This window comes from Plasmodium malariae, assembly GCF_900090045.1.
Source record: "Plasmodium malariae genome assembly, chromosome: 14".
NCBI lineage: Eukaryota > Apicomplexa > Aconoidasida > Haemosporida > Plasmodiidae > Plasmodium > Plasmodium malariae.
Genome location: NC_041788.1, coordinates 367,277 through 391,700, shown reverse-complemented (window position 1 = coordinate 391,700; position 24,424 = coordinate 367,277). Strand labels below are relative to the sequence as shown.

Below are 24,424 nucleotides of genomic sequence, written 5' to 3'. Positions count from 1 at the left end.
ATGATATACACTGTCAATCATATATATTATATATAATTTAATAATGATAAACATTTTATAATATTTTAATTTGTAAATATACATATATTTAGTTCAATAGGTGCATAAACATATTTATTATATATGTACAGCATTACAGTTTTAAAATTTTGAAGCCTGAACATATCAATAATTTAATGTACTAATTAATTTTTTAAGTAATTCTGAGTAATTTTCATTAAGAGCACACTTTAACAAATAAATATCGATTTATAGTAAAATTTATGATTCAAGGATTTATTTGACATAATTTGAATAGTATGGATATAAAACTGGTAATATTTTCTATAGCATTTTTCCATAAATGTGTTCTTTTACTACAAGGAAATATATAAATAAATACATGTATGTTTACTTTTTACGGATAGCACTAGTTTATACATAAAATACTACCTATGAAGAAGTTAACTAATTTTTATTTTACATTTATAAGATGTACTTTTAAAGTATATAATAATGAATAATAAGTTTATTTCTTATTATATGTGATTGAATATATAACGTATTTTTATTAAATACTCATTTTTTTTATGAATTATCATTTTATTTCCAATTTTGTATTTTCTTTTTTATTCTCGTATTATTAGTTCAAATGTTATAGTTAAATGTTGTAAAATATTTTATGTATTTTATTGTTTTCATAAATTAATAATATGAATACGTCAAAGTATGATTTTTTTTTTTTTTAATATATTTACCTGTAAAATATAATTTATTTAACAAATTGTACGTTAGTTAAAAATGATGTTTTGTTTATTATTACTATTATTTATTAATCTATATGTTGCATAATTTAATGTAATTTTTTATCATTACTAGCGTTACACATTCGATTATCTATAATTAAGAAAGGATTAAGAGTGAATTATTTGGTTGTCAATGACATAATCATTAAATATATTAGTAATATTTTAATTTTATGATTCACCACTTATTATGTACATTATCTAGTTAATTTTTTGTTTATAAACTTTTATTATGTGCAAATTTTTTAATGAATGTTGTGTTTTACCATAACCGTCCATATGACAAATATTGGAAAGAAATCTTTTTGTGTGTGTTCACTAATTTTTAGAATTTTTATTAAATGTCATTTGCTTAAGAATTCTGATTTCCACGTATAATTGGCCTATGGATGTTTTTACACATTTAAAAGGTAATGCGTTTATCCCAAGTTTTTACGTGCATTTTTTTTTAATTTCTTGTTCATTGTAACCATCTATGCATTCATCAAATTTTAAACATGTTCCTATGACGTTAATTTATGTTTTTATTAAATGAATGTCTTTTTATATGTGTTCCGAGGACGCATTGCGCGCATTTTTATAGTTTTATGGCTGATGTATTTTGTTTGGATTGTACATTTTAATATGTTGTAGAATCCTAAGATAAAATGTAAAAATTCATCGTTCAAATATGATTCCATTTTTTCTACACTGCATTTAGCTACACACACACAAATATATATATATATATATTATATATATATGTGTATATATAACATAGGATCTGTTAAAACAGTTTTTACCTTTATATGTTTGTATTAGATTCAATTATAAAAGTCCATAAATTTTATTATATTACGAAATTTTTTTTTTTTTTTTTTTTGACGTACGATTAAAAAAATATCTCGCACATTTTCAATATATTGAATTTAGTATATAATAACATTTTGTATAGTGTCATCTGATTTATAAATTTGTGACTACATATTTTGAAAGATTTTATAGTAATTCACATGTTTCTTCTAAATAAAAAGATCTTTAAATTTGTTATTACGTTCACATGTAAATGTATATAGCACACATAAAATATATTTAATTTATTTTTAAGGAGATGTTAATAATAAGCAATCTAACATATTATATTATAATATTAGAATAATTCAGATTAGATGAAACTTACATTTTTTGTTAAAGAATAGACAAAAATGGTTTATACAAAAAAAAAAAAAAAAAAATAGTGTGAATATAACAAGTGTGTTTTTTCAAAAACGAACTAGTTGAATTTAGGATATCAGTTTGATAATATTGAACGTTATTAATTCGAATGTATAATTAAAGGGAGGCTTATTTTTCAATATAAATGATTGCGTTTGTTCTGTGATTTAAAGAAATTAAAGTTTATGATTGAATGGGTTGTGTAACTTCTTGCTTTGTGTAAGCTATACGTACAAATAATATTTCAATTTAACGTATAGAATGATTGTTATATAGGATTATAAAGCATGTTTTTTCTCGTTTTTTTTTTTTAATATATCCATTTATTGATTTCCTATATATATATATATCTATTCAAAATATATATTATTTTTTTATAAAATTCATATTCATTAGCATTATAATATAAATAACTCTATGTAATTAGTAACAAATAATTTTATCAAACATTTTTTATAATTAGCGGCAATAAAAGAAACAAATTTCTTAATGAAAAATCACAATTTTCTAATATTAAGAAAGCATGATACATAAAAAAAGAAAAAAATTGTATGTATGGCAAATTCAACTAGCACATATATATGTATACACTTACATAATATACTTCGTATAAATAGAAAACGATAAAAATTTTTATTGGTTATTTAATCACGTTTTTAAGAACTGCTTTTTGAATTTATTCCTTATTTCACATATAAAAATTAAGTATGTTCTTATGGTTTAAATTTGTTTACTTTCAGAGTTTATCATTTTTTATAAATCAATATAACTAGTTTCTGTTGAAAAAAAATATATAACAGATAACATCAAGATTAGGAAATTTTTATTATTTGGATCTTTTAAAGTTTTTATTTATTTTTTGTATGTTTATTTATTTCTCTTTTTCGACAACTATTGATTAAAATAAATATTTCCAAATTAATAGAAGAGAAATTTTAACTTATTTAATTTGATCCATTATATGATCTATTATTTATGAATAATTTTTTCTTAAAAAATTGAAGTTTTTCATTTCTATAATCAGCACATTTGTGCTTCTATGCAAGTATTTATATCTTACAAAGTATGTTATCTATTCATTTTAAATTAAACACGTTTATCACTTTTCCATTAAAATTATTTATTCTTCGTAATTATTTATATATAAATTTACTTTGAACGAAAAATTTTCATTGATTCTTTTATATATTCGTCCTTTTTTCTTTCCATTAGGGGAAGAAATTTCCTTCTGTACTTTATATAGTCATTTTACCAATTTAGTATTGTTACCATTCCTTTCAACATTTATTTTTTGTATTCAGTTTTCTATGTTAACCATGGTGTACTTTTTTCAAATAGATAATTATACAGTTCTTTACTGTTCATACATTAAAAAAAAATTAATATTTAGAAATCTACACATTACACATAATATTATTATAAAATGCTTCCCTCTTTTTTTTTTTTTTTTCATAATACATTCAACCTATAAAATTTCATGGTGTATTAATGTTTCTATTATCACATATTTTTCGTTATACCAGCACTGGCTCTGTGATTTTTTTAACTAATTCTTCGTTCATTCCTTTTTTGTTTTTCTTTAATATCATTTGTTTATTTCATATTTCATAGACGCGTTTTATTGTGTCCCAGCAATTATCAAATTATAATTAAAAAGATTATGAACAACTGGCATTTTTCTCTGCTTCGTCTTTTTTACTACTTTTTTGATCTGCTCTTATTTTAATTACTTCATCATCTAAGTCTTTTTCTGTTCTTTCCTGAAAAGATTAAACGATATATAAATTATTTTTAATAAGAATAAATTTTTTATGATATTAAAAAAATATACTGTATAAAAGAGGTAAAAATGTTTGTATAAAAAGTTGTATAAAATTTTAATATTACCATACTGCAGGTGTTAAGTAAATAATTAGCAGCATATACCGAAGCTATACCTATAATTATAGCTACAGAAAGTGTAAATGTATTAAATTTTAAAAATGTCTCAGAATTACATTTTAGAAGTAAATTTTTCAATTCAGAGAAATCAAAGCTTCCTAATAATTCCTTAGCTTTATCCATGTTTTATATATTTTAATCAAAAATAAAAAAAAAAAATTATTTAAATTAAATATAAATGTAAATAAATAAATAAATAAATATATATATATATATATATATATATATATATGGGCTTTAAAATACAATGGCAATTCTGTATAAATTTTACTATAATTAATATTCACTTTTTTGTATTTCGAGAGAGAAAATTAAATTACTAAATTTGGTTCTACCAAAAAAACTTAAAAAATAAAATAAAATAAAATAAAATAAAATTACAAAACAGTATCAAATTTCTAGTTTAATCAAAATATATATAATAAAATTTTATAACATAATTCGTAAAAGAATAACCAAACATACATAGAAAAATTATAACTCTATCCTTTTAAAAATTAATTTTTTTTTTTTTTGCAAAATTATTATATAAGCTTCCACATTTAAGAATAGATTATTTTTATGTATTTTATTCATGTACGTATATTTTATCGATTTGAATTACCTCTATGATGCAAAATCTTTGGAATATTTTATACTATAATATTTATTTATTTATTATTATTTTTTCTGTTCTAATTTAATATTTTTCTTAAATATAGAAATAAAGAAAACATGAAAATAGCGTTAAAATGTTAATTAATGCATAGTGAATTGTCTCGTTTTTATTTAATAAATTTCATTCATTTAAAAATATATATTTTTATCAAGGCTACAACATTTTATGGTTTCGCGCAAACATTTTTTTCATATATAAAGCTATAGTGCTAATCTTGTTATACTGTGAAGGTTTCATATTAAAAATATCTTTATTATATAACAATATTTTAAATAAATACAACTTAAAAAAAATTACCCATATTATATGTATATATATAAAAATAGATATAAATAATTAAAACAAAATATAAAAATTCAGGATAAATTTTAGCGTAAATATATGTGTCCTTTAAACATAAATTCGTATATTCTTTAAAACATTTGAGTTTATCTATCTTTTTTCTTTTTTTAATTGCTCTCAAGCAAACACCCCTCATATTTTTTAGGTAAAAGCACACATAATTATTTTTTTTATTATATTATGTATATCGTTAAACAGATAAGTTTTTTTTTTTTTTTTAATTATCACATTAATTTTTTCTCATGTTAAGTGTAAACTTTTTCATATATAAAAAAAGAAAAAATGATATAAAAAGACATGTTTAATGGCTTACTACGAAGATTGTTAATAGATAATGAATTAACAAGAGACACTACAACCGTATTAAACATAATGATACCGGAAAATGGTATTTCAATTTTATGGAAAATTTACTATATACACATTTTATAGAAATTATATTTATTTATATATAAGCGGGGTTATTTACCTTTGTACGTCATCCTTAAATAATAATTTTAGCACATATATATTGAAGACATTTATTTATTTATTATAATTATATTTATATTTACATTTCTTTTAATAATAACCATTGGGAGAGAAGCATAATGTTCTTTTACTAAATGATTTAGCTATTGATATAACAATAAGTAAATTATAAAAATTCAAACCAAAAGGTGTGTTAAAATATTCAGAATTCGATGCTATATTATAAATTAATAAGAGAAAGGGTTGATCAATTATATAAAAATTTACGGAAAAAATTATTTATATAATTTTATTTGTTCATTTAAATATAATTTTTTTTTTTTTAGATCTGTAGTATGTACCTTAGATAATTTTAAATTTTATCATATTTTAGTTATCTATTAAACTATGCATACTGTATGAAGTAATCTTTTTTTTTAGAAAAACCATATATTTTATTAATATAAGACATTAAGGAATTTTTATAATTAATATTTTCGACTAATTTCATTGGATTACATATTAGTATAAATTTTGTATTACCGTAGTTATTAAATATAACGTTCTAAAAAAGATAAAAGTTTTACACTTTCGTTCATTATGCAAGAATTTCTATTTAAAATATAATTATAACTTAATGTTTCGGATAATACTAATATTAACTTCTTTTGTAACATTTAATCTTGCATATATAGAATGAATATTGTATGCATAAGTTAAACTTTATATAAATGATATTTTAGAAAAATGTTGAAAAGGCAAATATTTAAGGAAAGAAAAAATATATAAAATGATAAAATTCATAATAACTAAAAGAATTCGACTGAAAAAATTGAAGTAGGTTAAATTTTAAATTTATGTATATATATATATATATATATATATATATATATACAAAAAATCAGTATGTACTATCAAGAGTATTCCACTTTGGATGTAATGTAAAAAGTTTTAATGCTGTTCTATTATTTAATACCTTTTCAGTAAAAAGGTAGAAAATATATGCACTAAAAATAATTATAATAGAGTATAATAAGGATTTAATATAGTATGCAAGGAAAATATTTATAATTTTAAAATTAATTGAGAATGCCAAAAAAAGTATGTTATATTAAAATAATATACATAAGTAGTTTATGAGTGTAAATGATAAATTATTTAAGATATTTTAGTGTTCCTCCTTTTATTGTATATAGTTTATAATATAGATATATGGAGAAGAAATTTACAGATTTTAAGAAATATTTAGTGAAGTGAAATATAATTTTATTAATAAAAAAAATAAAGTTATAAAAAGTAAAAAGGTTTACATTAATTTAAATCTTAATGATCATTTAATATATCTTAACCTTCTAAAAGAGTTTTATGTAATTTACTACATGTTAAATATAATTATTGCTTAATTGTTATTTGTTCTGTTAACATAAAGGGTAAACGAATAATATGTTATGTAATTACGTAGGAATGAAATAAGAGAAAACTACCTTAGGAAATGCACCTTTTTTTTTTTTTTTTTGTACTTAATAGATCATGTTTTTATCATTACAATAATAGAAAAAGTTAATTAAGAAAAATGTGTAACTGATTGATTAACCAAAGTAAGCGTAATATGTATTTTGTTAAGAATAGTTAAGAATATTTTACATATTATAACATTTTAAAAAGTCAATACATTTGCTTTTTAAACAAATTACATTATATATATATCAATATTTTATTCTTATGTAAAAATTAAAATTACCATGTTCAAATTCGTTATGTTAGGGGGACACTTAATAGTTCATTAAATAAAAGCATAATTGCTTATAGTATTGATAATATATATATATATATATATATATAATTATGATTATTTTTAAAAATTATTAGTAATATGTTTTTTAAAGCAAATATGGATGTATGCATAAATTTTTATTAATGATTTTAATACTTCCGCATTTCAATATAAATTCATAAATTTAGAGACAGATTCAATAAAAGTTTTAAATATTATATTTAAAAAAAAAAGAAAAGATACATTTCATAATACAACATATAATATAAATAATTTGAATAAATTGTTACATGAGAATAAATTTACGAAGATTATGTACTGAAAAAGTTTTTTTATATGTATAATACACACTATTACCATTTAAGCTTTTAAAATATAAACTAAATTAGCTACTATGTAAATGTTCAATATTTAATGATTTATATCATCTGTAATAATATTTCTCAATAAATTAAAAGTGCAGTACGCAAAAATAAAGCTAATTTATATATTCCAAATTAATCTAAGTTTATTTTTAACTTAGTGTAAAAAGGTGAAGTATTCTTAATTATGTCTTCGTTACGCTATATTATTATAAAAAAAATTTTCCTATCATTTTTAATTTTGATATTATATAGTTCTTCCTCTATAGGTTCCCATTTTAAATGAAATTTAAAAGAGGTTAAGAAGAAAAAGCGTAAAGTATGAACATCAAAATAAGTATTTTATAAGTTAAAATTATATATTTATATTTCATTTTAAGCGTGTTTAAAAATTATTAATATTCCTATGTATAATTTTAAATATTAATTTACTTGAGTATTCATTATTGAATATTTATTTCTAATGCTAAGTAAATTTATTTATATTTTTATATTGAAAATAATTGAAAGTCATTTAAATTAGTAGTTTTAAAATGCCAATTTACTGGAAGAGAACGAATGATCGATTTAAAGATAAACCATTTTCAACAGAAGGTATTTGTACCTTAACGAATAGTCCAAAGAAAGGAATAATAAGTTCATTGAAACTTACTATCAAATATTTTATTTCAGTCCTTTTAATTTTGGCCATCCCAAGATCCAATAACTATGTAATTGATTAATACGGTTTATGTATAACTTATAATAGATTTTGTGTGTGTGTGTGTGGGTGTAGGTGTTTTGTTTTATACAATTACATTAAAAATAAGAAATAGCAAATATATACTTTTATATTTAATTCAATTATAAAATCTTAGCCCTCTTTTATAGAATACGAGGTTAGCCAGAAAAATTTATTAAAAACATTAGATTTAATAAGTAAAAGACTATTGGGTGAGAGTGGAAGTTACAATGTATTAGGAGAAAATGTACATCATAATACGCAAAATGTTAGAAAGAGAAGCGAATACAATAGTAACTCTCGTTATACGTGGGGAGAACATAGTGATACAGAACCATACACGTATGGTGGAATATATAATAATATAGATACTAGTGAAAGGAATTATAAAACATGACTGATATTAATTTAAATGATTTAGATATTAAGATATATGAATGGTTAAAGAAATATGATTTATATCTTATACCAGGTATTGTAAGAAGTTATTATGCGTGGAATACTATGGGAACACAAAGTTTTTTATTATTAGTTACTATTATGGGTATACTACTATTTATAAGATATTTCTCGAATTAAATGAGTTTATGAGGGAAAATGAAATACAAAATCCTTTTTTTTTTTTTTTATAAAATATTAAGTATTAAAAATGCTATTATGTAAGGTTAATGGTATTTTTTGTTTATATTACACATTAACGAATGCACATTATAAAGAATCATTTTATATAATATTTTGATATTGCATAATGATTGAAGCGTTAACGGATTGCTATATAAGTATTGAATATATTGATTATATTCAATATGCTTAATACTGAATATACGTAATTCCTTTTTGTATTGCGAATTTATCCTTTTAACGTATTTGTATACGTACACATTCCATTTCTGATAATGAATGTATCACGTTTTTACTTTCTATATTTATTCTCTTTTAACTTGCATAGTTGTAGAATCAATTGAGTGTTATACACATTAACGCTAAATCTTGTTTGTATATAAATATATCCCGATTTTATTGTTTTTTATGCATAGGGTAGATAGTTTTATTGTGATGAATATAATTTTTTATGTTTTCCGTATCCTTCTACATTTAAATGAATAATTTTAATTTTAAATTCGATATTTAATACTTGTATTAAGAACTAATTTTTATTTTTATTTATTTATTTATTTTCAATTACATTTAAACATTTATTATTAAGATTACGAAGAAGTCAAAATGATTGAATGTTTAACGTTGTCACACGGTTTATGTAAAATAAAAACATATTATATATAGGAATATTTTACTGCTAAAGATATTTTTAAAAAGATTGTTTATGGTGTGTGTCAATATTTTGCTAGTACTCTATATTGTAAAGAATAATATCTGTTTATACGAGAAGGATGTACATCTTATAAATAAGCCCAATTGAACCAGAGCACAAAAATTTTTTTTTTTTTTTTTTTAATTATTATAAAATCAAAAGTTTTATTAATAAAGTAGTTATTACTTTTGCCATTAGGGCATACTGGAAAGGGTTATTCTACTAAAATGATACATGAAAGAGTTCAAAAAGAACATGTGCTGATAAGAAAATATACCAATTCCTTGCGAAAGCAAAAGGAACTCATTTATTGAATTAAAGTTAATAGCATGTTCAGAAAGGAAATTAGTATTTAATAATTCTTTATTTTCTGTCAAAAACAAAAAAAAAAAGAAACAAAAAATAGAAGAAGAAACGTAAATATATTTTAAATTAAAAAAAAATATAGCGATATTAATGTGAATTAATATTTTTATTAAAGAAACATATTGTTAGACTAATTAGAACATAACCTATAATAGAAAAAATAACTATTAAATTTAATTAAATTGAAAATCGATGCAGGAACCGATATATTGGAAGAAACAAAATAATGCAAACTTTTACTTTAAATTATTATGAACAATATAGTATGTCATTATAAAATTACAATAAAAAGAATATAAACGTTTTATTATTTTATTATACATAATAAGCTAAGGATAACCTTAATAGTAGACTTTTTCTGTTAGATAGATAAGATATGTTAGTTAAATAGTGTTATGAATAAAAATTAAATTAGATTTTTTATATTATTTACAGCTGGAATTAACCATTTTACGAAGAAAAAGTTTTGTTTGTATTATAAAATTAAAATTTTTTGTAATATATTTAAAAAGTTTTAACTTTGTGGAATATTTTGTTCTAATATCATACTTTTTTATTCGATATTTTATAGGAGTTAAAAATGACGATTAGAAAATGGTTTCTATAGGTACTATATTTTCTATATATGTGAACGCAAAACATGGTAATGGAAGGCATAGTATAGATTGCATCAAGTATTCATAACATATGTTGAATTTTTAGAACTTTAATATTTTTAAATTCTGGAAAGAAAATTTGTTTCAAAAAAAAAAAGGAAAAAAATGTTTTTCTTTCGGTTATTTTTGGTTTAAAAAAGAAATTTTCCATCTATATGTAAAATTTTAACACTTAAAATTATTTTTTGATGGCTTAATATTTTATTCTGTTATCAAATATTGAATGTATTTGTTAAAATATAATACCTCTGACTTGCCAAATTGGTTTGTAATTTATTAAATATTTACTCTTTGAAAGTACTGTGAGCGATTATACTTATTTATAGTTAAAAGTAAAGTGTAAACATTTATAACACTGTATCATATAATTATTTTTTATATATGTGAAAATTAACTTTTGTAAATTACAGATGTGTATCCGTTTTGACTCAAATGTATGGAAATAAGCATGTACGAATGGTATCTATTTATAGGTGATAATTTTTCTATATTATAGTTTTTATTTTACTCAAAACATGATATTATATTTTGAATATCGAATATTTAGTAATGCTAAACATTAAGTTAAATTAAGAATTTACTTTGAGAATATTAAATATTTCATTTGAATAAATCACTATTAAAAACTGAATATATGGTACTGTTTATTATTAAACAACAGTACTTGTACCTAAAATATTAATGTTTACAATTTTGTATTGTATGCATATCGATAGTGATATTGAAATTGTCCTTGCAAAGAACAAATCGTAATACAAATTAAAAAGAAAATAAAAGATATATTCAAAAAATATGCATTTTGTTATTGAACATTCTTTTCTTTTTTGTACAATTTATTTTAATAATAATTTGAGAATAATATAATTTTAATTAAAAAAATTTTTTTTTGAAAGTATATTACTTAAAATTTGAAATTATATTTATATCCCTAGAAATGAGTTTATTCCTATATCTAGGACTTTTTTCGTACAATAATGTACAAACTAAACTGTGAAAGTACTTTAAGACTTTCCACATATTTTATTACATTCATCAAAGAGGATACTGTCAATTCATATATTTTACTAAGTCTTCACAATAAGATGAACCTGATGGTGAAAATAATATATTAATAAAAATATAACTTTGAATTATTTTTGATTATTGCGCAAAAATGCTCCAACACATGAACAGCAAAAGGTACAGAACTTCAAGAAAAACTATTTTGCTTTATAATGCATCGAGCAAACTTTATCTAATGTTATAATTACTCTTTATAAAGAAATATGTTGATTTTAGTTGCTATTAAAACTTATATTAACTAACAATGTGTATTGTTAACCACTTGGTGAAAATTTATTTATTTTTACGGTTCATCGTGTAAGTCAAATATTAAATAATTAAAATTATGCATACATATATATATATATATATTTAATGAATATATTATATCTGTGAAATGAACAATCCAAATATTTTATTTTGCTTAGAAATTATTGGTTAAGGAAAAAGTATTCACATTTGAGCTCGAAGTATTTAATAGCAATGAAGAAAGTTAAGAAAATTAAATATATACCAAATGCATTAAAACAAATTAAGGCAGTTGAGGATTTCATTACTGAAAATTTTGTGGTGTAAAGGCATATATATTGAAATATTTTGAAATGGCAAATATTATAATAACCAATTAGGTTATGAATTATGAAGCATTATATTTATATTGTTAAATAGAATATAAAATTATATATATATATATATATATATATATATATATATATATATATATGTATCAATAGTGGTATACATTTTAGTGGATTAAATAACCGATAGTTTAGGAAAAGAAAAATTCATGTATTTTTAAAACTAAAGATATGTTTAAAGTGATGTATAAATAACATATATAATTAAATATTAATACATATTCTACATAAGGAAGCAATAAATTGGATATAACATTAACTTGTCATAAAATTGGTTAAAACTTTCAATTTGAAGTTAGTATTAATCCGCATTACCACTCTTTATACGAAAAACGAAGTTATGTTTGTGAGATTATGAAAATTTCCTTTTTATATAATAGTCCCCCAATAGATGATAGACATTGTTGTATTAGAATTTGTCAACTTTTTTGGATACTATAAATAAAGTTATTGTTTTAATATTCTTCAAATAAAAGTGATTGTGAATAAATGAAGAAGCGCCGATGTGCATTTACTATCATAAAGCACCCAACATTAGTAAATTTATAAATGATTTCAACGTAACAAAAGATATGTATGGTATTTTTTATGGGTATAGTTTTTGAATTATGTATCTAAGGATTTCTTATTCACTACACAAAAAATTGATGGATGTTAGTAAAAGGAAGATCATTTAAGTTTTATGTTTGCAGTTGTAAGAAATATTCATATATATACAATTGATTTAGGTGTTATTATACATTAAATACTTTAATAAAGGTAAACATGAAGTTGAAAGTATTAAAGAAGTAAAATAATTTGGCTTATGCAAAACATTAATATATATAGTATCTTAGAGAAGGAAAAATTAACCTTTAATAAACATATTTTATTTCAATATAGGAACAAGTAAGAGCTTTAACATATGCTATGTTTCAATGTTTTTAGTTCAAAATACTCCCATTAGTGAGGAAGGATTATATTTGAATTAAAGGACCAATTCAGATAAACTCAGTAAATGAAAGAATAACATAAATTTTGAAACGTTACAAAATTCTGGTAGAAAGAAAAATTCCTTATATAAACTGTATAATTATAACAAATTTTAAAAAATTAATAGGAAGACTTCAGGAAAACTGTTAGATAAAGAATTATACAAAAATGAGGGAAAATGTTAATATAGTTTCATTCACGGAAATATATATGTTAAAATAATACACAAAAAAAGATTCCAACATAAATTATAACAGTATGTATACAAAAAACAACAAAAAAAAAATGCTAATAAATTAGAGTTAAAATTAAAAATCAAAATGATTAAGATGTATAAGATAAATAAATAACTACCCAAGTTTATTTATTCATTACATGTACATCTCCTGAACAATGTTGCATGTTACAAACGTCCTATAAAAAAATTATACAATATTAAAATTTTAAACTAAGGAGATATAAAAGTAATATGTGTTATGTAATATAAATTCGTGCATTACCAGTAATATAAAAAAACCTTAGAGTTCACATGCGAAGCGAAAAATACGACATAAGTTAGAATTATAATCACAAATGGTGCCAAAATGATAGTGGCGTTTATAATTGTTTTTATCACGGAAGCAATGATATTTGAGAAGTGAAATAAACAAGTAAATTTAAATAAAAGGGAATACAAAAAAAAAAAGAAAGAAAAAAAAAAATTAATTGAAAGAGTAAAAAACAAAATCTGCTTGAAGTACCTGAATAATATTTTTTTGGGTTTTACTACGAATAAAAAATTTGGTGAATATATACACACAAAAAAATAATATATATGTAAAATGAAGCAATATAATTGAAAACCACAATGTATGAAATATATATTAAACAAGTTGTAAAGTAGTTAATAAAAAATGAAATTATATAATATTCTTTATGAATTAATAACTTCCATTATATTGCTATTTATCTTATATATCCTTGATTAAACATACGTAAAATATTTTAAAGGCGTTATAACAAGAAAAATTATATTTTATAGTATTTTACTGAATATTTGAAGTAACAGAGATGTACCGTCTAATAATATATTTTTTAATTTTGGAGATATATATTTCCCATATTAGTTTTCCTTTTTACGTTTTGAAATATCATATAATTAATTTAAGTTTAATAAATATATGTGTTTACAACCAATATTAAAGTGTCTTTACATATCTTAATACATGCATATAGAAGTAAATATATTTTTATATTATATAAAAAAAAAAACAAATTGTGGAAAATACATATATAAATGAATTTCCTTGATTACAACGCAGATTTAACATAAAAATTCATTTATATCATTTCAAAATAGAAATAAAATACGTGCGCGTAAAAACAATACTTTTTAAAAATGTTTTACCAGAAAAAAAAGTTAAACTAAAGTGTATATTTTTTATTTATTGAATTCTACGTTTTATATTTTTATTTGTTTCACTTTATAAATTTGACAAAATTTAGATTATTGTGTTATCATTTTATTATTATTTTTTACGTACAGAAAAATATAATTTTACAATTAAAAATATTTGTACTAGCTAAAAAAATGGTGTAAAAAAATATTTTTTTTAAGTTAATATTTATTAAAAATTGAAGTAGCGCAAACATTTTTTAAAATAAAAAAATTATGCGCATATATGCATAATTGTCAAGGAAAATTAATCTATAAAAGTAAAATAAATCTGTATTTTCACAGTTCATACGAACATTGAAATTACAGTGTTTATCAAAAAAAGAGGAATACTCTAAAAAATCTAACATAATTTGTAAGGAGAAAAAATAAAAAATAATACAATTATTTATTCTTTTTCAATATGATAATAATAATTTATTACGCGACGCATTTTAGTAAATTTTTAGTATTTTTTTATTTTTTTTATAAGTTAAATTAATATAAGACAACAATTTTAAAGGATATATGGAAAAATAATTGTAAAAAATGGTGCAACTGCTTAATATATCTATGTTCATTTTGCTTGCGGTCATATTTATATGGGAAAAAGTAACTTGTTATACAAATCAAGATAACATTGAACAATTAAAATATATGATTGCCAATGATGATTTATATAATAATTTATTAACAACAGAAAAGTTAATAATAGAATTTTTCAAACACGATGAATTAAAATTGCCCATATTAAATCCAGGGGTTTCGGAATATCTAAATATGTCTAATTTTACCATAATTAAGCATAATGTTGGTATAGAAAATGAAACTGATTATGTTATACCTAATATAAGTGCTAGTGCTCAGGATTTAATAAAATATGAACATATTACGAAACAGCAACTGGTGAAAACTTATAATGCAGAGGAAGCAGATTTATATAAGAAAAAGAGTTTACTTGTAAGATCTTTAAAAATTGTAAAATTTATGTTAATACCCATGGATTCTTATAAAGAAACAAAAGATTTAAAGAAATCACTGATGGCATTAAATGATATCCTCGTGGAAAAGGATGAAAAAAAAGAAGAAGAGAATTCGCAATTATATTCTAAATCGTATTTTCAAAGTATTTTAAATTATATTAATGATATAAAGAAAATAAAGCCAAAAAAAAATGTATATTCATATTCAATAATAGGTGATGATTTGTTAAAAATACAGAATTCGAATGATTTATTTTTTACAACAAATGATAATATTGATTTCATGAATAAGTTAGATGAGTTGTCACGTCATTTTGGCATATCTTTGTATAACTTAGTTGGTTCACATCTTATAGGTATTACTATGATCGTATTTGTAAATTTAGAATAAATTATTTTATTTTATTTTTTTTTTTTATATTTTTTTTTTTATATTTTATTTTTTTTTTTTTTATGTTTATAGCATTAGGACATTTTGTTACCCTAAATTTAGCCCTTAGGAAATATAATAATTTTTTTGTATTAGGAGATGTGAAATTTTTTAGTTGGGAAAAACTCTTAAGTTTTAATATATCAGATAGGTTTAAAACACTTGATTCAATGTGTAATGTCAATAGTTTATATAATATAGAAAAAAAAAGAAGAAGAAATTATTTGAGTGATAATAGAAGATTAGCATTCGATGAATGTAATATATTAGAGTTCTTGGTTCACAATTTTAATAGATATCATATATCGCTACTTATAAATATTTATCAAGATAATTTTAAACCCAATTTATTTTTAGAACATACACATACAAAAAGAGAATTCTTCAAATTTATATGTGGTGATACAACTAAATGTAACATATATAATAGTGGTCATTTTGCAATTGAAGGTGAAGATATAACTAATTTAAATAGTAAAGAATCTGATACTGATTCATTAAACCCATTTAGTATATACAAAAACTTTTTACATTTTTCAAGATGTTATACTAGGTTCACTCCAGAACAAATTTTATATATACACTTTTTAAATTTAACTGGAATTTTAAGTAATTTTTGTATAAATAGTATCACCACATCTACACATATGTATCATTATATTATTTTTATTAATTTTTTAATCATAATCTAATATTAATAATAATATATATATGTATGTATGCATTTGTTTAATATTAACAGATAATGAGAACAAAGCTTACGTGAGTTCTCTTTACTTACCTGGATACTTCAATGGCAAAGGAAACAAAAAAGAAAAATATTTCATGTTGATATGCATTAATTTCTTTTATAAAAATATTAGATAGAGTTTCTATTTTATAATTTTTTTAAACAAAATTTAGTTATCCTTGACATATTTTAATTTTTTTACAGCTATTGAGTTAACTTTTGATGAAGATTCTAATCTCTCAGATCTAATGGATAATTTACTACAATGTAAATTTTAAGGATTTAAAAAAAAAACAAGGATATAATTTTTATTTAATAATTTATAAAAAGAATTTTGTATTTTAGTTTATATAATAATAACAATTTTATAGGGAGAAATTATAAATATAATTATATATAAATTTTTAGGTGTTGAAAAATGCAAATCATTAGCTACAGAAAATATAGCATCAAAAGATGAAAATAATAAGATCTTAGAATATGAACAGAGTACATTTACAAAGTGTAATATTTGTAAGGGAGCACTCGTATATATGAACTTGAAGCATGAAAACTCATCGTCCATGTTGCAGAAGTTTTATATGTATACTACTAAAGTTGTTAACATAAATAATATAAGTACCTTAATAAGAAATATGAATGTTTATGAAGATTATGATAATTTTTTAACGAACGATTTAAATTGGTATACATTTTTATTATTACTGAGACTTACGTCTTTTAAGGGTAACTAAAAAAAATTAAAATTATAAAATTTGATTCTTTAAACAAAACGAAGCTAATAAAAAATATATCAAATAGTTTTAATTAGACAATAGAAAACATTTTATACAACCATTAAGAAAAAATAATAAAAATAAAAAAATAATTAATGAAATTTTTTTTAATATAATTTCTATTATTTTTTATTAGACAACAAAAAATATATATGCTTCATTATTCTATAGACATTGCAGATAAAAATATAGGAGAAGCTATGTATTTAAGTTTAGAAAAGGAAGATGATTTTAATAAAACTATTACTACAAATTATTGGTATCCATCCCATTTGAAAAAGGCTTATACTTTATTCGTAAGAAGTAATTTAGCTGTTAACTTAGTAGAAAGTAAGATTTAAAATAAAAGGTGACTGTGTATTATTTATTTATTTGTAACATTCTTTTTAAAATTTTTCTCCCTATTTTTATAAAATATTTTTGAATATAAAATTGTAAACTATTTTCACATTTATACCAACCTTTTTATCCTTTTAGAATTAGAGAAATTGTTAAGTTCTGATGCCATAGAAAAAATGAAAAAAAGTATAAGATTTATAGTCCACGTAAATTCCTTTTTACAATTAGATTTTTTTCACAGTCTTAATGAACCACCAATTGGAGAACAACGTTCATATCCTCTAGCTTTGTTACTTGAGAACCAATTTTTACAATGGTTTCACAATTCTAACTTAGGCTATTTTTTTTTAAATTATGATGATAATAATACAAGAAAACGAATGCATGAAAAAGTTCTATCACAAAAATTTATGGCACCCAAATATGTTAGTTGGATTTTACATTTGAAAAAGCATATAAATAAAGCATATGCATCATATTTTAATCAAAGGCATGTAAAAAATATATATAAGAATCATAATATTTTTAATATAAATAATAAAATAATGCTAATGAAGGATTCCTATGAACTTTACGAAAATAACTATAAAGATATAATTTTTTTTGCAGATATATTTAATTTAAGAAAATATCTAACAGCTACTCCCGCGGCAAAAAAGTTTACAGACAGGCTTCTATATTTCATGCATTCAATTTATGGTAACGCTTTAAATTTTTATAAATACGGTATGATATATGGGTTCACAATAAATAAAACATATTTGAAAGAATTTAGCGAAGAACTATTTTCAATTTATAAATTGAACAAAGATGACTTTTCAGATGTCTCCTTTTTACAATCAGTTTATTTACTCATTAGAAAAATTGAAAATAGTTTTCATGGGCATAGGATAAATGATAAAATAGTAAGACATATTTATGCACATACACATGTATATATACAGTTTTAAGGTTTACTATTATGCAGTTTATGTGCTATTTCATTTTGATATTTCCTTTTTTGTAGTTTTTTACATTTGTACTTATTTTACTTAGGAAAATATATAAATTATATTATACTATATTATATATATATTTTTTTTATTTTTAACAGAGTTTAAATAATTTGTTTTTTTTCAATGTTTCAAATCACTATTCAAAAATGAGCAAAGAACAGAGATTTGAAGAACTCAATAATTCCATGGCATCTAGATTCTTTTCAAAAACATTATTTTCTATATTTCAAATGATGTTTTCTACAAAATTAAGTAATTATGCAGATGAGCTTGATAGAACGTATGGAAAAGAAGAAATGCTTGGTTTAACCGTAAATGAAAAGGCCTTTTTTAATTTTGCATATGCATATTATGGTAGTATAATGGATAATATAACAAATAGTCTTTTGCCTCCGTACGCCAAAAAGCCAATAACTCAATTAAAATATGGAAAAACATTTATTTTCTCAAATTATTTTATTTTATGTAAGCAAGTGTTTTCATTATTAAATTTAAATAATTTAAGTCTTTTATGTGAAAACCAAGCAATAGCTAGTTCTAATTATTATTCTTCGAAAAAAATGGATCAATTTGTTGATAAAAAGTTTGTATCTATTGTTGTGGGTTTTGCGTATTTAAGAGTTTTAGATGTACAGAATAAGGCAAATGAATTGCAAAATATATATAGTAAACTTACCTATTTTCCAGGAACACCTAATCCTCTGCTTTGGCTTGGTATACATATGGCTACTAATTTATACTTTGATACTGGAAGATTTTTTCCTGTATCGCTGACTGATAAATTAAATGAACAAACTGATCATATTACAACTGAAAGTGCTAGCATAAAACCAGGAACTTTTGGATTCTCAAAAATTTACCCTTTAGAACTGCTTAATGGATTGACTTGTGTTTTTTTTGTAAATACTCTTTTTCGATACTATGCTTTTTATCAAAACTTTTCCTTTTTTTTTATAAAACCTGTTCGTTTTATGACAAGATATCATACTGCATTTGAAAGTTATGTTAACAATATTATAAGAACAAATTTTAGAAAGTATACGACTGATGAAATATTAAAGTTTGCGCAAACAACTTATTTAAATATTAAAAAAAGGGGTTTCTTAAAAGAAGCTATAAAAGCTAGGATTAAAGCTAAAAATGTTAACTATCATCCTATTATAAAAAATTTGGATGGAAGTATGCCTATGTTAACACCACAAGAATACGAACGTTTAACAAAAGCTGATTATACATTGTATGTAGATGATGGTGCATCTTTTGATGAAGTAGATGAAGACGAAAAATTCTTAAATGATAAAGATTATATATGTTCTAATGATTTAAGAGGTGAAACCAATGCTTTGTCACAGTCTACTAAACTTCAGGAAGAGGAAAAGAATAAAAATGATAAAAAGTTAAAACACAAAAATGAAGGAATGAACGAAACAAACAAGCAACATCAAGAAGAGGCTGATAATGAAGACAATATAAAAGAGAAAGATGAAGAAGGTAATAAAAAAGAACAAAATGTTAAAGAAGGTGTGGTTGATGAAGTCCTTATGATTACAAGAAAACCAGATTAATTGAAATAAACATCTTAAGACCCTATAATGTTTTATATATTACCTTGGAAAATATGATTATATTAATTTCATTTTTGCACTATTATTATTTAAAAACGCTGTATGCGTACATATTATATATATATATATATTAATGGAAGTATTAACTAAAAGCAAATATATTCTTATCCTGTACAATTTTAAAAAAATATTTTAATTTGTTTTTCGTGCTAATAGTTACTTTATTACTTTCATTTGTTCAAAAATTATTTTTTTTATCTTTGTTTTTTGTATTTTAAATTGTTCTAAGATTTAATAACAATTTGAAAGTTTTTAATGAAAACCATTAGATTTTAAATAAATCTTTAACTTTTCCTTTGAAATATTAAATAAATTTGTAAATATATACTAAAGTGTACACTTTTTTGTATGTCAGTAAATGGTTTTCTTATGGAATTATAGCTAATAATGGCAAAATTTTCCCTTTAAATATAGTAAAATGGAGATATGTGGACAAAGAATATATAAAATTTAAAAAGTAAAATAATATAAAATAAAATATATTTAATGTATTTATATATATATATATATATATTAGAATACTATTTAAATATATTGATACATTTAAATACTACATAAGTTATTTTAAGACTAATGTAGCCGAAACCGAAGAAAAAGAAAAAATTACTTATCCTTATTCCCAATAAATACCTAACAATGAAAAGAAAAATCCTTTCCATATTATATTAATAATAATTATAATTTTTTCTTTTATTTCATTTTGGAATTTTTTAATTTTTGAAATAAGCATTTTGTGAATATTAGTAACACACAGTTATAGTAATAAGATAATTACCAAATCAAATAAAATGGAATGTTCTAAGTAGAACGTTATTAATCTTCAAAAAGAACTAATTTTTCCTAAACAAATGACTTTTATAGTTTTTATAACTTTATACATATATATATATAATATTCTAAAGGAATTAAAATTATAAATATTTCAATACACATTTTTTTACACTTTTGTATATTCAAAATAAATAGTATTATTTTCGAATATATTAATAAGCATTATGCAGAATAAGTGTAAATCTATGGTTAAAGATATAACGATTAACCAATTATTTGTGCGGTGTAGTAGTTATATTTTATATGTAATTTCGTTTTTATGCTTTTTTTTTAATAAGAGAAGTTTATCTTGTTTAATATTAGTAATGGTACTACAATTTAAGTATAAATGATAATTAAGCAAGATATTTTTGTATGCACTTTTTACACTTAATAATAAAAGGATGTACAATGCAATAATGGATTTTGTTGTGCTATTTTTCATATGTAGGTACCTATATTCTAGCAAATTTGTTTATATAATTTAAGTCGTACATCTAAAAATAAAATGGAAGCTAACTAAAAAATTGAAGATAACGCAGATTTTCATTTTTTATTAAAATGGTTGCATAAAAGATATAACTTGAACACGTTACTTCTCTTTATGTAGATGTATAAGCTTTTTAAGAAATTATGTATATTTTAATTTATATATCATATTTTTTATTTTTATTTTCTAATATCCTTAATGCAAGAATTACCTGTAAATGAATTTTATGGAATATATAAAAGTTGGTATGATTTATGATTATGCAGACATAGAAATATTATAATACAGACAGAAAAGGAAAATTAAGAAAAAAAAATTTATAATCAGAATAAATAGACTATAAAGTTAATTTTTAATGGTTGCTACTATTAATATTATTTGTCTTATTAGAAGCTATCCATCGCCCTTCATTAGGAAGCAAATTGTCTATATTAGAATATTTAAAAAAAAAATGCATATTAATCATGGGATTAGTGTAAAGGTCAAATTAGTAGAACACTTGGTATAACTAAGATATATCTATTTATGTATTTTATTTTAGTTAAATTAAAGCTTCTTTTAAAAAATTATATTACGTTTCGATATTCAAATTAAATAGTTTATAAAAAATAATCTTTTGATCCATGAAGCCGTTAATAATTAAAATGAGATGTCATACTGTATTAAAAGCTTAACATAACATAAAATAATTTATAAAAAAAAAAAAAAAAAAATACATATATTTATATTATTTAACATAATTTTTGAGAATTAATAATCCTAGATAAATTTATTTCTACGTAGACTTACATACTGAATTATTGTATATGCCTTAAATAGCTTAGTCTTGTATGCTGACATATGTATATATAAAGAGGTGTCTTAAAATGTTTTGCAAGGCAGCTTTGTTAAAACATAATATATAAATAAAAATTTTCTCCAAATTTTAAGTCTTCAAAACATTATTTTGTATTATATAGAGAATAAATGATAAAGAATAAATAGGAAATTGATACTCATTATAATGTTCTTTCATTCAACAAAACATATTGCATTCAGAGTGTATGAAGCAATAAAAGTTTTAGATTAACCATACATATTCGCATAAAATTGCAATTAATATATATAAAGTTCCTCCAAAAATACGCATATTTCTGTTTGATATAAAGTATATTAAATGTCTATAAAATGAACTTACTGCACATGATAATAGTATAGTCAAGAAGAATAATTATTAAGTAGTACTATATGTGATATTCTATACTTTTAGATATTTAAAGTAAATATATAATTATCATTTTTAAAATAATTTAAATGCAACATTTAAATTACATCTTATGTTTATTTTAGGGTTTAACAGTTTATGAAACTATAAGGTACATTTTTATTTAATGAGTTCTAAAATTATTTGGTGATTAAACTACATATTACATAAATGCGCATAGTTGGAAAAATACGACTGATTACTATTACATTCAAAATGGGACCTTTAAAATTATTCCTTTTTTCTTTTACTATTACATTTTAAAAACTGTTCATTAATATATGTACTTGTATAGCACCTCAATACATAATCCAACGAAATTGAATGTAACTCAGAAAAAAATACCACTCACAACATGATATTTGTTCGTGAATATTTATATATATATATATATATATATGTATATATTACCAACTAAAATGTCTATTGGAACTTCTCCCAAATGATATATTATTTAGCATTTTATTGTGTTTCTTCTCATTTCATTTTTTTTTAATGTTTTTATGATCATGTACAAGGTAAAATAAAATACCTATAATACTATCTTAATTCATAACCGTATTAATCTGAATGAGAATAAAACGAAAATTAACACTTGTGAACACATATATGTATTTTTCATATTTCTTTAATTCATATTAATATTATGTAAGATATCGTGACGTAAGCAGTATTAAAGCTATATAATTATATTTTAAAAAACAAATAAGCTCAAAATATATGATTAACATAGAGTGATATATGATAAGGTAAAAATAAGAATACGAAAACTGGTGTAATATCAATTTTAAATATATAAATATGAATTAATAATTAGGATATATGACCTAATAAAAATAATTCTACACTATATTTTTCTGATACTAAAAATTATTTATCAATTAAAACATTTTAAAATTCCATAACAAAGTATTATTGTTACGAAAATTTATATACTTCTACTGAAATATGCCTTTATATCTATATCATTTTTTATCCTTGGCTGAGATGCTTTAAATTAACATGGGCATTCATCATCTACTTAGGTATACCTTTTTAATGGTATTTTTATTCATAAGGTGAATTTATGTGTTAATAATTAACAATTTTACAATATCAATTCTTGAAGAAATAGTTATAAATAGAAGTGTACATATGGAAATTATAAAAATTACTCTAAATAAAGATTGAGCATATGAATAAGTAAAAATGCAATATAAAGTAAATTAAAATTCATAAAAATATAGATTAAAAAAAACGAAAAAGTTATAGAGTTCAAGTTTATATAATTCTTAGGCGAAACTAACAATTTTAATAAGGTATAAAACGTAACTTTATTATATTAATTAAAAATACATAAGCATACATGAAGCTCTTCTCACAAATATTTATAATAAA

At 21.1% G+C, this 24,424-nt stretch overlaps 3 protein-coding genes across 3 annotated transcripts; 2 read left to right on the top strand and 1 right to left on the bottom strand.

Moving 5' to 3' along the window:
* Positions 1–3,637: 3,637 nt before the first annotated feature.
* On the bottom strand, positions 3,638–4,043 carry PmUG01_14015900 (uncharacterized protein; the record flags this gene model as incomplete). Its single annotated transcript, XM_029007704.1, has 2 exons — positions 3,638–3,739; positions 3,867–4,043. The coding sequence occupies 2 exons, from the start codon at positions 4,041–4,043 to the stop codon at positions 3,638–3,640; spliced, it is 279 nt and encodes a 92-aa protein (XP_028864066.1).
* Positions 4,044–8,039: 3,996 nt separating this feature from the next.
* Positions 8,040–8,624, top strand: PmUG01_14015800 (conserved Plasmodium protein, unknown function; the record flags this gene model as incomplete). Its single annotated transcript, XM_029007703.1, has 2 exons — positions 8,040–8,216; positions 8,364–8,624. The coding sequence occupies 2 exons, from the start codon at positions 8,040–8,042 to the stop codon at positions 8,622–8,624; spliced, it is 438 nt and encodes a 145-aa protein (XP_028864065.1).
* Positions 8,625–15,199: 6,575 nt separating this feature from the next.
* On the top strand, positions 15,200–20,444 carry PmUG01_14015700 (cytoadherence linked asexual protein, putative; the record flags this gene model as incomplete). Its single annotated transcript, XM_029007702.1, has 8 exons — positions 15,200–15,965; positions 16,073–16,648; positions 16,782–16,835; positions 16,974–17,036; positions 17,178–17,495; positions 17,717–17,875; positions 18,023–18,789; positions 18,978–20,444. The coding sequence occupies 8 exons, from the start codon at positions 15,200–15,202 to the stop codon at positions 20,442–20,444; spliced, it is 4,170 nt and encodes a 1,389-aa protein (XP_028864064.1).
* Positions 20,445–24,424: the final 3,980 nt, after the last annotated feature.